The sequence below is a fragment of the Salmo salar genome, chromosome ssa12 (assembly GCF_905237065.1).
Source record: "Salmo salar chromosome ssa12, Ssal_v3.1, whole genome shotgun sequence".
In the NCBI taxonomy this organism is placed as follows: Eukaryota; Metazoa; Chordata; class Actinopteri; order Salmoniformes; family Salmonidae; genus Salmo; species Salmo salar.
In genome coordinates, this window is record NC_059453.1 from 24,324,142 (window position 1) to 24,337,957 (window position 13,816).

General features: G+C 43.3%; 2 protein-coding genes across 5 annotated transcripts; both read left to right on the top strand.

The window, feature by feature from the left end:
* Window positions 1–679: 679 nt before the first annotated feature.
* LOC106564581 (target of Myb protein 1) lies at window positions 680–9,588 on the top strand. Of its 4 annotated transcripts, none has more exons than XM_045691137.1 (15): window positions 680–812; window positions 2,356–2,483; window positions 2,664–2,742; window positions 2,966–3,115; window positions 3,598–3,732; window positions 4,010–4,174; window positions 4,517–4,633; window positions 4,864–4,997; window positions 6,238–6,280; window positions 6,462–6,597; window positions 6,911–6,983; window positions 7,297–7,372; window positions 7,794–7,871; window positions 7,991–8,030; window positions 8,155–9,588. In XM_045691137.1, the coding sequence occupies exons 2-15, from the start codon at window positions 2,389–2,391 to the stop codon at window positions 8,295–8,297; spliced, it is 1,464 nt and encodes a 487-aa protein (XP_045547093.1). In that variant the 5' UTR covers window positions 680–812; window positions 2,356–2,388; the 3' UTR covers window positions 8,298–9,588. The 4 variants fall into 4 exon arrangements, with proteins under 4 accessions (XP_045547093.1, XP_045547091.1, XP_045547092.1 ...); XM_045691135.1 differs by having other exon boundaries at window positions 686–812; window positions 2,399–2,483; XM_045691136.1 differs by having other exon boundaries at window positions 692–812; window positions 2,399–2,483; window positions 6,465–6,597.
* Window positions 9,589–10,196: 608 nt separating this feature from the next.
* Window positions 10,197–11,574, top strand: LOC106564535 (noggin-2). The gene has a single exon (XM_014130665.2). It carries the CDS (start codon window positions 10,423–10,425, stop codon window positions 11,329–11,331), a length of 909 nt encoding a protein of 302 aa, XP_013986140.1. The 5' UTR covers window positions 10,197–10,422; the 3' UTR covers window positions 11,332–11,574.
* Window positions 11,575–13,816: the final 2,242 nt, after the last annotated feature.

Consider the following 13,816-nt stretch of genomic DNA (forward strand, 5'->3'; position numbering starts at 1 on the left):
CTGTGTAGAGTTTACACAAATATTCACATCTTTGCTCTTATTGCAGGACTTGACTGAGGGCAATCACCTTTCCAGTCAGTCTATTGTGCATATTGGACATTGATATTACACTGTACAGCGTAACCTATGGATTGTGCACCCATAAAATGGGGTATCAGCCAACTCACTGACACTCACAGAACACAAATGTGTAGACTTTACACAAATATTAGTGTCTTAGCTCTTGCACAGTCCAATATGAATGTTCAATAGGCTGTATAGTGAGCTGATTTCCCACAGTTAAAGTTCCCTAATAATCGCAAAGTTGTTTTCTGTGGGTGTCACTGAGTAGGCTGATACCCCATTTCAAGGGAGCACAATCTCTAGTTTAGGCTGTACAGTGCATATTAGTATGCCCCAAAGGCAATTATGTGGTCTAATATATCCACAGCAGGACTTAAATATATACATTATATATATATATATATATATATATGTTTATTGGCACAAATAATGCATTATTCCACTTCATTTTAAATTATGTAACAACATTTTAACCTTGTTTAGCATTATCTAGTCCAAATATGACATGATTACACTGTTTGCATCCGTTTACATTACTTTCCATGGGGAACCTTTATTTTGAAGGCCACTAAAATCCACTATTGTGGCTAATCCTTATTGTGTCTAGCGTCATACAGGTCTACTTACGAACGGGGGAAATAACTGTGAATTGGGAGTGAAAAAAGTACCGTTTTGGAATTACGATTTTGTGGAAAATATGGAGTTTCTCATAGGAAGCCCCTTCTCTTCTCCTGTTGGACAACGAATTGGTAAGTCGGGAGAAATATTGCAGAAAGTTGTTCAAAGCGGAGCCATCAAGCTAATTATGCGTCGCTCGATATGCAACGTTGAATGACATCGCAACTAAACTTTAGAAACTTGCAAATTGTATCTATCCAGCTAGCTATTTATTTCTGTTCAAACGTTTAATACATATTGTGTAAGTTACAGGGCTGTTTTGTTATAGAGGTTCAGACAGAAAAATAGGAATCGCAGCTACTTTTATTTGCTAAGTACTATATACGAACGTTAATGTGAACTTATGGTCGACATCTGCCTTGAAAGATGTGTTCTCAAACCAATAAAATACTAGAAGCAGTCTAAATTACTCTTATCGCTCATGTGATTCGTAATCTGTGGTGACATGACAGCAATATTGACGAATCACTGATGCCAATGGGTGGGTTTAGGGGCATAGAGTTGTTGCTTAGTTCCTTATTCAAAACCTTGGCTCATAAACCGTTTAAACTAGGCTCCATTTCAAGACTGAAATTATTATCAGCCTAACCAATGAACATTTCACAATTTATGCCCAAAGAATTTAAATCCTAGATATCTGGTTTCTTAACTGACATAGCATTATTGCAGTCAAAGTTGGTCAACTTCCACATCATGTCTTGAAGGGCCTTTGCATACATAAACAGATTATGTCATTGATATCAACAAACGGTCTATATCAAATGCAGATCATGTTTTTATGTCACAGCTGTTTTGATGGAGATGAACTATGGAAAGTTATGTCTACTGTCCAGTCTAGTGAAAGTGTTGACATCCTTGCTGACCTTACTTCCTGATGTCACACACACACACACACACACACACACACACACACACACACACACACACACACACACACCAACAAACTCCTCTTACTTCATCCACTTCGCCCTCTCTCTCACATGGCATATATGCTTAGACTACCCTGGAGGGAATGAGAACAGAAGCAGCTGACAGTCACAGGAAATACGGGGGGGGGGCTTTGGCAATGTTAACATGTGTTTCCCATGCCAATAAAGCCCCTTGAATTTAATTGAGTGGGGAAAGGTGTGAGTATGAAGGAGATTAGCAGAGAATTATAAGGACCAACTCAAGGGGCCACGGAGTGGAGTGTAAAGAGGATGAAATGGGAACGAACATTCCTGAATAAATGCCATTTAGCTGAGTTTAGATAATTTGCTGGATTGTAAATAGTTTAAACTGAATCATTATTCAATTAAAATCAACCAGCAATTGTTTATAACAATTACATGTAGGCCAAGACTGCTGAATAGCTTTTACAGTAGGCCTATGTTTACGGTCGCTCATAGGCTAGGTGGTATTCTATGTGTTATCTTGATATCGAGCTGCATTGATATGTATTGATAAGAATTGATAATGCTGGGGTATAAAATGGGACTTTGTAGTCTGCCTATCTGCATAATCATCCATGTTGTGTGTCTATCTGCACACAGTAGGCATGATTAATCATCCATGTTCTTTGTTGTCTCTGACAGTCATAATAAGAGTATAATATCATATTGTTTGTCGTCTCAGACAGTCATAATAAGGGGATAATATCTCCTGTTGATGTTGACAGAACGAGCCACCAGCGCCGCGCTGCATTCAGAGGACTGGGCCCTTAACATGGAGATATGTGACATCATCAACGAGACAGACGAAGGGTAACTATGGATGGAGTCACATAGGCCATTTTGTTTTCTATGGTGTTTTTATTGATGACTGTTTTGTACTGCGTCATTTTCGATGTCAAACCGTTAGCACCACTGATAATATGATAACAATAAATACAGTCTTTCTGGGAGTTGATGCTGGAAGTGCGTATGTGTGGTTTTCCTCCCTAGACCCAAAGATGCAGTCAAAGCCATAAAGAAGAGGATTGTTGGTAATAAGAGCTTCAGGGAGATCATGTTGGCTCTGACAGTGAGTGTTATTTCAGGTCTTACTATTCCATTTTCTGAGGATTGGAGTTCTCTTGATGGGGAATGTTGAATCATCTGGGTCTCTCACTGGGGATTGAAGAAAACGGGAACTGAGTGACTTCAGGAAGTGACTGAACTAAATGGGGTTATATACAGTACATGCTGCTCAGTGTGTTCCTTGCAGTGTGTGTATTCTCAGTCGTTCCTCCTGTATCTATCTTTAGGTTCTGGAGGCATGTGTAAAGAACTGTGGCCACCGGTTCCATGTTCTAGTGGCGTCCCAGGACTTTGTGGAGGGGGTTCTGGTCCGAGCCATCCTGCCCAAGAACAACCCTCCCACCACCCTGCACGACCGGGTGCTGAGCCTCATACAGGTGGGTTGCATCTGACAGGTAGAGTGTGAAATGGCATCCTTTTCCCTACTTATATAGTGCACCACGTTTGGGCTCTGGTGAATAGGGGGCCATTTCTGACGATCCATTTGGATCATAAACAGGCACTGTACCACTCCGCTGTTTATTGACTGTTGATTTAGCTTGGACATTATCCCACTATTGCAAGACTGTAGAGTCCCTTGTTATAGGCTATGATGGGGTTAATGCAGTGATTTAATTATCACGTCAATCATCTATGGTCATTCATACATAATGTAAAGTCATTGATCAATTAGAGATGATGGAGAAATTGCTTGGAATGACAACATTCATTACAAACGCATAGCTTTATGGTAGACAAATGCACGTTTTCTCTGCTCATTCATAAAGCATCTTCTTTTGACTCTATTCCACTCTCTCTCCATCTCTCTGTCTTTCTATCTATCTCTGTCTCTATCTCTCTGTTTCTCTCTGTCTCTCAGGCGTGGGCCGATGCGTTCCGTAGCTCTCCCTCTCTGGGAGGTGTGGTCTGTGTGTACGAGGATCTGAGGAGGCGGGGCCTGGAGTTCCCTATGACCGACCTGGACGCCCTCTCCCCCATCCACACCCCCCTCAGGGTAAGGCTCATAGAGATCCTATAATTTACTGGTGATTTGTTATGTAATTCTATGGTGAACTTTGACCTTCCATGTCTGTTATCTCTGGATAGATCACTATTTATCTTACACACCGCCTTCCCACAAAACATACTGTTTACTATGTTGAGGTTCCGATAGCTCAGTTGGTTTGGCGCATGATGTTTGCATTTCTGCATGAGCCGCATGTGTTGTTTTGGATCAGATCATGTGCTAACTGGCTCTATTATTACGTGGCTCTCTTTCTGTTGTTTCCTAGAGCATTCCAGAGAACGACTCCTCTGTTACAGTGCCAGCTCCACCACCTCAGAGTCAGACTCCCCGTGGCCCTGCTGCCCCTGCTGCCTCGTCCCCTACCCAGGCTGCGCTGACTGCCGTGCCCCCACAACTCAGCGATGGACCCATCTCCATCTCTCCTGAACAGGTACTGAATAGATCATAAACGCATTACCCTTTTGATATTGTGGTAATACTCATGTACACACAGTGTGAGTAAATACTAGCTACAGTTAAACATTGGTGTTTAAAGTGTTGGTTCTGTTTTAAGACCACTTTTGAATGATCTCTTCAAAATTGTTGTAAAAAGTGCCTAGGGGAAACTTCTGTATGTACCATGGTGGTTAAAGTGGTAAGGCCTGCCCATCCATGACGACGACTCCGTAGCCTCTATGATTCTTTGCCTCCTCTCCTCATGACTTTCCCCAAAGCCTCATTTGAGAAAGCATTGACAAAGAGCCTAAGGATGCTACTGTTGATGAACTTTCAGGCCCAGAAGCTGAGAGTTGACCTGGCTCTGGTCAGGGGGAACCTGACTGTGATGACTGAGATGTTGAACCAGTTGACGCCTGGACAGAGCCAGCAGGAGGACTCGGAGCTACTGCAGGTCTGTCTGGATGTCTTTCTTCCTTTCCTGCCTCTCTACTCCCTCTCTTTCTCTCACTCCGTTTCTTCTTGCGGTCTCTTTCCCTGGTTATTGCCTTCATGTATTCCAATTCAGTGTTATCATTGAGGGAATCCTGGATGTTCTCTGACCCCCCCATCTGCCGCACTCTCTTTTTCTCTCTTCTCCCTCTAACCCCCCTCCCGCCCAACCCCCTCTGTTTGAGTGAGCAGCAGTTGTACCAGGTGTGTAGGGAGATGCAGAGCCGTGTGGTGGAGCTGATCCCCAGGCTGGTGGACGAGGGCCTCATAGAGGAGCTGCTGGTCGTCAACGATGACTTAAACAATGCCTTCATCCGCTACGACAGGTAAGGCGGGGACATACAAACACGTGCACACACACACCAGACTTGGGTTACTTATGTTCTGTGTATTTGAGTATTTTGAAATAATGTGGCTCGAATCAACTACTTCTCTTGGAAGTATTGAAAGTATTTTCAAATACTTATTTTGAATACTATTTTCAAATACATTTTTACATTTACATTTTAGTCATTTAGCAGACGCTCTTATCCAGAGCGACTTACAGTAGTGAATGCATACATGGGATTGTATTTGAGTCAGAGAACTACTGTATATGAGTATTTTCAAATGCATGCCAATACTTTCTAAGTGTATTTCCAAATTCTGTACATTCCAATATTCAACTACTTGTCTTTTCAAATATCCAGGTACTTACCGTAATTTCCGGACTATAAGCCGCTACTTTTTTCCCACGCTTTGAACCTCGCGGCTTAAACAATGACGCGGCTAATATATGGATATTTCCCGCTTTCAAATTTTGGCGGCATGAAGCTTTCATTAGACCAATGAAATTGCCGAACGGGTTAAGGTCAAACAACTTTTTTGTTTACTGTTTAGATTAAATCGAGCGCGCTCAAACTTCCCATCATTCTGATTACGGTAGTCATTTTGTCACCCTCATCATGGCAAAGACACGGAGAAATGCATATGATGCAGCTTTCAAGTTGAAGGCGATTGATCTGGCTGTTGGAAAAGGAAATAGAGCTGCTGCACGGGAGCTTGGTCTGGAGCAATGACTTTCTTGGTAGGCTACTGTTTACTGCTAATTTTTTATTTTTTGTTACAAGCCATGTTTCGTTAAAGCCTATTTATTTTTGTTACAAGCCGTGTTTCGTTAAAGCCTATTTATTTTTGTTACAAGCCGTGTTTCGTTAAAGCCTATTTATTTTTGTTACAAGCCGTGTTTCGTTAAAGCCTGTGTAAAGTTCATTTGTTTCAATGTACCGGTAGGCACCTGCGGCTTATAGACATGTGCGGCTTATTTATGTTCAAAAGTAATACTTTTTTTAAATTCAGTGGGTGCGGCTTATATTCCGGTGCGCTTAATAGTCCGGAATTTACGGTACTTCCAAATATCTTTGAAAATAATTGAAATACCCTAAATATTATTTTAACCTAGGTCTGACACGCACATACTCGGCTACTTGCAGTCAGAAAGACATTGAATATGAGGCACATGTATTACACAGTACAGAGTCCATGTTCTGAAGTCTGTACTTTCTCTTTTTCTCCCATGTTGTTTAGGTTTGACAGACTCAATAAGGCCCAGAGAACAGCTACAGAGCAGGTACAGTCATCTTTCACCTTTTGTTTTTGTGTTTTACATCTAGTTCAGTAGGGCACAATGTTCAGACATGCCTCACTGATGTGTACAGTAAGCAGTCATTTCAGCTCTCTTTAATTGCAACGTTCAATCCGCTGCACCATCCTGAACACGACCCAATGTATCCTCTCCCTCTGCCCTATAGCAGACTCCTGCCAGGGCCAACCTCATTGACCTCAGCCCTGTGCCCCAGTCCCTCAGCCAACCAGCAACCACCTCTGCGGCCGCCAGCCAACCCGCATTCAGCGCTCCCTCTAATCAGAGGCAGGCAGCCAACCACAGTGAGTAGCATCTGTTTTGCATCAAATCTCAAGGCCTGCCGGTCTCCATTTCTTAATCTCTCTTTAACATTACCAAAGTATGAAAAAACATTGACAAAAAGCATGTACACAACAAACCAGAGCCCGTATTCAAAAAGTCTCAAGACTAGAAGTACTGATCCAGGATCAGATCCTCCCTGTCCGTATAATGGTATTCATTATGATCTAAAAGGCAAAACAGACCCTAAATCAGCACTCCTACTCTGAGGCCGTGGTCATTGAATAAGAGAAGGTGATGTTGGTTTCTGTCTCACAGCCTGTCTCTGTGTGTCAGGTGCACCAGAGGAGGATGAGTTTGACATGTTTGCCCAGACCAGGGGCAGCTCTCTGGCCGATCAGAGGAAGAGGTGAGACACCTTCACTGTGGTGCTGTAGGGTGTTCTATCAGAATACAAATATCAAAACACAACGAAGAAATGTACACCAAAGACGACTGTTATACATATTATGGTATGTCGTCCACAGGAGGTTGGTAGGCACCTTAATTGGGGAGAACGGCTTGTGGTAATGACTGGAGCGGAATCAGTGGAATGGTATCAAATACGTCAAACACATGGTTTCCATTTGTTGGATGCCATTCCATTTGCTCCGTTCCAGCCTTTTATTATAAGCCGTCCTCCCCTCAGCAGCCTCCACTGATGTAGTCTTGTGTGTGTCCAGTATGCGGTACGAGGACCCAGGAGCAGTGGAAGGACTGGCTGGAGCCCTGGACACCAGGTTACAGGTCACTGGAGCGGTAATGTTTCTCATTCATTATCTACGGTCAACATAACATATCCTACGGAAAGCACAGGGTAGGATATATATATTTTGGTCTAAAAATACTGACTTAAAGGCCTTCAATTTACTGTTGATTTACATTCTGAATCATACTGTTATTGCCAGCAATAAGGGTGTAACTTTCCGGAAGGGACTGTTTCGATGCAGACAACAGCAATGAGCCAATATCCAACACACAGTCCCAGTTAAATAACAGTTAAGGAACTACTCTATTAGCGATGATGCAGAAATGGGTTTGAATGAAAACACACTGAGGCCCTGAGGACTAGACCCCACTAGAAACATCTGCCTTGTGCCGTTCTACTAAGACTCAAACATTCCTCTGTTTCCTTTCTACCCTTCTTCTTCTTTGTTCTGTTTCTCTCCCTCCCCCTCAGATTCCTTCGTCTAAGCCTAGCCCTAAGAACTCCGCCCTGGAAGACATTGACAGATGGCTGTCTGCGGACACAGAAACGGTAAGACGGTGACTTTTTAATGTGGTGTGTTTTCTTGACGTTTCAACAAACATGAATGTTAGGTTGCTACGTGGTTGCTACATGTATAGGTTGCTACGTGTACTTGTTTCATGTTACAGCAACCAGAGGCTGGGGACAGGGAAGGGCTGACCAGTGAGGGTAAGTCTTTTTTTTCCTTCTTCCCTTTTCCATCATCATTGCCAAGATCCTGTTTCAGCCTGTGTCGGTAGAAATCAGTGTTGCAAAATACCCACACCATTAACTCTCTCTCCCTCCCTCTCAGAGTTTGACAAGTTTCTGGAGGAAAGGGCGAAGGTGGCCGACCACATTCCCTCAACACGCAGCCTGCCCCCTGTCTCGTCCAGGCCCCCGCCACAATCCGCCCGGCAACAGGAGAGCTCCCATGACCAGCTTTTCTCACTCTGAGAGAACGGCGCACGCACAGCAGAGGTGGACTCACAGGTCGACACATAGTCCTAGCCAACACATAGGATGAACACGCATAGTGCCTTGCTACCTTTTTAATCATAGTGCTTCTACTTTGAAATGATGTTTTTCAGTCTTCACTTTGTGCTGTTGCTAGTCTAGGACATGATGACGATCGGTTATGCTATGGTGGCACTTTACCTTATCAATGTGTGTGTGTATATATATATATATCTATATCTCCTGAGTATGCGTGCTTGGTTACACACACACTGCGTGGTGGTATTTATTTTATTTTTTATTGAATAATTATTTAACTAGGCAAGTCAGTTAAGAACAAATTCTTATCTTCAATGACGGCCTACACCGGCCTAACCCAGACGACACTGGGCCAATTGGGACTCCCAATCACAGCCGGTTGTGATACAGTCTGGATTCGAACCAGGGTGTCTAGTGACGCCTCTAGCACTGAGATGCAGTGCCTTAGACCGCTGCGCCACTCGGGAGCCCCCACTCGGATATCACGTCATTCAAAAGCCTATACACTGAGGGTACAAAACATTAAGAACACCTTCCTAATATTGATCCCCCAGAACAGCGTCAATTTGTCTGGGCATGGACTCTACAAGGTGTCGAAAGCGTTCAACAGGGATGCTGGCCCATGTTGACTCCCAATGCTTCCCACAGTTGTGTCAAGTTGGATGGTGTCCTTTGGGTGGTGGACCATTGATGCACACAGGAAACTGTTGAGCATAAAAAACCCAACAGTGTTGCACTTCCTGACACATTCAAACCGATGCGCCTGGTACCTACTACCATACGCCATTCAAAGGCACTTAAGTATTTTGTCTTGCCCATTCATTCACTCTCTGAATGGCACACATACACAGTCCATGTCTCAGTTGCCTCAAGGCTTAAAAACCCTATTTAACCTGTCTCCTCCCCTTCATCTACACTGATTGTAGTGGATTTAACAAGTGACCTCAATAAGGGATCATATCTTTAACCTGGATTCACCTGGTCAGTCTGTCATGGAAAGAGCAGGTGTTCTTAATGTTTTGTACACTTAGCACAGACCTGTAAGTATACACTATGTACATTTCCTGAATGCTGAGACCAGTTGAATCAATGCAGAAAGCAATATCAACCTTTTTTAATGGAGATTCACAGTTAATTCTAATTCTGAAGTTTAGTAGTTCATATACTGCACTATGTGAACTGTGTGTATGTGCATATATATATATGAAGTCTAGTATTATGAATGAAAATAAAATAAATTGATATTTGAAAACAATAGTACAGTTATTATTTATTATAGTGAAACCTCAGTCTTGATATGTTATGTTGTTGTGCTATTGTGTGGCTTTGACCATGAAGAGGGGATTCCAGTAACCGTAAATGAAAGGGGCTCTTGTCCTGACAAACATATTTGGTCTGGGCTGTCAGTTTGTTTATGTTTCAGACTCAGGGTGAGCCACACGCTGCAGATACAAGTTATGTTTGACATATCATTATGACCTCGCATGACACTCCCCTGGCCACAGGGTTTCCCACCTGTTCCTAGTAGCCTACTGTAGCTACGTACATGGGATGGTATGAGGAATTATCAACTGTTTCCAGTACTGTAAGGCCATTGTGATAAAATGAAGGTCAACAACTCACACCTTTCCTTCACGCGTCTCACCACTGCAAACCATTCCCACTCTAGCGTTCTCTCTCCTTTCCTGCCTATGGTGTTTCAACACTAGGTCTTTGACTGAGTGATCATACCAGAGAAAGGCAGTGTGGACAGTATTGCCTGTTCCAGCCATAGCTGATAAAATCCCTGTTGTTCAGGTGATAAGAGAGACTCCTCCCAGCTCCTACTTTATTGACATCAGCTCTATTTGTGTATTATTGTGTCCTTGTTCAAGGATGTGTGCACTGATACACTGACTGGATGGGTTCATGAAGACTACAAAACAACCATGTATTATGAGAGGAAGAAGGAGAAACCACATTAGACTTGCCAGAGCTAGTGGAGAGGAGCCAGTGAAGTGGGACTGTCCTTTGTACCTATTGATTCAATGCCCTAGGCCCATTACAACTGTGATTGACTTCACTTTAGACATCCATTCTTTGGAAAATGAATGTATTGATACATTGGTTAAGGAGCGTTTTACTGTGCTGGACATATCTGGTTGTCTTTCTCACTCGCGCAACTTCAATGATTCCCAACCAGGAGCAGGTGCGCAGTGAAACCCCAATGGGCCAAAAGGACACGGATTTCGATGATGTATCCTTTCTACGGACCAGATCAAGTAGTTTCGTATCTTCCTCGCAGCCGATTCGGCCATATTCACTCTTGATGAATGAGGGCGATTACCATTACGCGCCGAAACCCAAACACCTGCGGCACAACCGGCTCCTGCGCATTTTGGGCTCGTCTTTCGATCCGTTCTGGATGTCCATAGAACGCCCAGCCGAAGCAAGGGTCGACACCGATGCGTCTGGTGGTCAAACTGCGTCTCGTGGTGACCCGCCCGCTCCTCCCGCCTCATCAAACTACACCACCAACGAGGGGTTCAACTTCGGCGCGTCTCCAGAGCTGACAGAGGGTGCAGCGCGCTACCAACGAAAACTACAAAACGACGCAGAGGATTTGGACTTGAGTGAACTTCCTGCAGACGTTGCCAGCACTCTGCGTGACTGGCTGGTCCGCTCGGCCACCTGTGGAATGCGCTACCAGTGGGTAAAATTAGCTCCAGTGTTCTGGCCCCGCTGGTTACGCCACACCGACTGCGAAAAATCTGGTGGCTCGCGGAGTTGCTCTTTCCCTAGCGGGATGGCATGCCGGCAGGCCCAAACCACACAGATAAAGATACTGGCCTGGCACTGCTGGAGCAGCGAAGAGAGAGGCGGGGATGGGTTAAGAGGGATGGCCGGGATCGACAGGGAGACTGTGGTGGTGGGGACAGGTGTTGCAGGCAGAAAGTGTTTGTGGAGGCAGGTGCCTTATCCTGTGGTTACCGCGTGTAAATGTTCATGCAAATAGTTTATTTGATCACGAACATGTAACCTATTTGGGGTTGGCCTACATTCAAGAGAGAATTTATTTGAACATCTGATTGTCAATGTAGGCTTACGACAGTTTATTTTGCAATTGAATATCAATGATTGTTTGTCCAGCCTTAAATAGGCTACCTGTATACAATTAATTCACTTGGGTTTCGTAATCAACTTGTTTTCATTAGTATGAAACGAAGCTATTGGACGAAAATTGAATAAACTTGATGTTTCCAACCCATGTGTTTTAATGTGTTTTTTTTAGGTGGACATTTTCATTTTTGATAAGATTTCACATTTTGCAGCGTTTTTCTATTTCTGTCACACAGGATAGCCTACTGTTACGGAAAGAGATGAAGAATACAATGTTGTCCTGCAGCACTGAATTTATTTTATTTATTGTCAACGCGCGCCATCTAGTGGTGATGTCATAATACAAACGGGTCAATGTCGATTATTGCGTAAATTACTGGACTCAAATTTTCAGTTTCAAATACATTTTACATTGACTGCTATTCAAACCGCTTGTGTTGCTTGTATTTCTTGATGTATAGGTCTTATTTGTGACTTTGCCGTTTTCAGCCCAGTTATTGCCATTTTAGTTTAGTTTTCCGTAGAGAAAGCTTTTGTAACTGTTGTTACTGGTTTCCTGGTTACACTTTGGGGCAAATATGGATGATTTTACATCCATCCAAGGGTCTTCTTGGTTTAGCGTTACCTTGATTAGTATTGAATTAATGCTGTGCTCTACAGTAGCCAGTTACATCCATGTGTTCAAATGAATTGCCTGTTCGCTCTCAGCTCACTGGTTCCAGAGCTAATGATGGCCTGTCTTACAGAGAAAGCTCATCAGAGTTCCTCACTCTTCAGGAGCTAGGCATACTGCCAAACTACATCACTGTCAATCACATGAGAAAGCCTTCCTGAAAAAGTGAGTGAAACCTCAAGTTTCACAGACTCCAGTACAGTATGATACACACAAATATATAGACAGATGGATGGATAGGCCCACAGGGATAGACATCGAAACATAGATGGATGACATCACTTTCATTTAGCTTTAAATTGCTTTTTTGTCCTTACATTTTATTTTACACAATTATAGTGTTGCATGTGACTTATGTACAGGCCTACTCTATGCTACTAGACTAAAGTCCATCGTGTCATAAACCACCTTACATTTTCAGGAAGCGTTAACGTGTACGTCTGTCTGCTTCTGCCCATGTCGTACTGTTAGCTATTGGAAACTGAGAACTATCAAAGTAATATAAATGTAAGTTTAACATAATTATTTTACGAGGCATTGTCGATTTAAAATGCATGTGTAATCACTATCAAATGTCATCTCTATCACCTGGGATTCCTGTGTTACTGTTCCTTCACTTCCTTGTTACTACGTACACTTCCCGATGTCCGTGACTATATGTGACGTTGCTCCCGTATCAACCATCAGCCCTTTCTGTTTCAGTCCACTAACCTGACAGTCACGTATTCTGAATGCAAATGTGTGGCATTCAGCATCTGTTGCTTGTTTCACATTGTCTCTTCTTTTTCGTCTGCAATTTGCGTCAGTATGAGTGGAGCTCTTGCAAAAACTACACCACTGTCTCCGTTCTTTGCGCTCTCCAGTAACGGTACATTCCCGGGCCTTGTGCCCTTTCTGGCCACAGTTGAAGCAGGTTATTTCGGTCCCTTTATCTCTCCCCTCTTGGCCAGCTAACTTTAATGTTACTTGCCTTCATCACGTTGTCGTCAGTGGAAATGGCGCTAAACTTCTCTGTGCTTTCATAGCTCCTCAACTTGGTTTTGAACTTGCCAAAAGTTGTCGGCTCGTCACTCTGTGTTATGTGGATGGCAAACGGCTTAAATGATTCAGGCAAACCTTTCAGAATCATTGCAATCAACAGCCCGTCACTTAAAGTCTTCAGCATTTCTCAGTGCTGTAATAGCCGTCTCGGCACGAATGATATAGTCCGTAACACTTTCGTCAGCAGCTTTCTGAAGAGAAGTTAGTTCAGTGTAGAGGCTAATCACACGTGGCTTCCCTTTACCTGCATAATGTTCCTCAATATCTTCAACGCGTTTCTCCCATCATCTGCTGCTTCTCTCATTATCAGGGAAAGACTTTTATCATCCAAAACCTGTATCAATTCGGCGTAGGCTTCTTCATTTTCTCTCTGTCTTCTTCATCTTCATCCACGCTCAATATGGCGGCCTTTAGCCCAAGCAAACGCAAGTGCCCCAAAAACTTTGTCTCCCATAACTCGTAGTTTTTTTTCATATCCGTCGAAATATAATCTATTCCATCGGCTTCCATGTTCCCTCCTGGGCCCATAACCTGTTGGTGCTGACATCTTCAGGACAGGAATACCGGTTTACTTAACGGAGGAATAAACACACATGTTCATCATTGGTGTTTTAACCAGAACGGGGAAAATGCACTTTTTATTTATTTTCGCACATGCGCAGTCATA

What these genes read in the sequence shown, in the direction of transcription:
- LOC106564581 (XM_045691135.1), top strand. Translation starts at nt 761, where the DNA reads ATGGAGTTTCTCATAGGAAGCCCCTTCTCTTCTCCTGTTGGACAACGA. An exon ending in ATCAACGAGACAGACGAAGG is followed by an intron (nt 2,484 to 2,663) that starts GTAACTATGGAT and finishes TTTCCTCCCTAG; the next exon opens with ACCCAAAGATGCAGTCAAAG. An exon ending in AGAGAACAGCTACAGAGCAG is followed by an intron (nt 6,281 to 6,461) that starts GTACAGTCATCT and finishes TCTGCCCTATAG; the next exon opens with CAGACTCCTGCCAGGGCCAA.
- LOC106564535 (XM_014130665.2), top strand. Translation starts at nt 10,423, where the DNA reads ATGAATGTATTGATACATTGGTTAAGGAGCGTTTTACTGTGCTGGACA.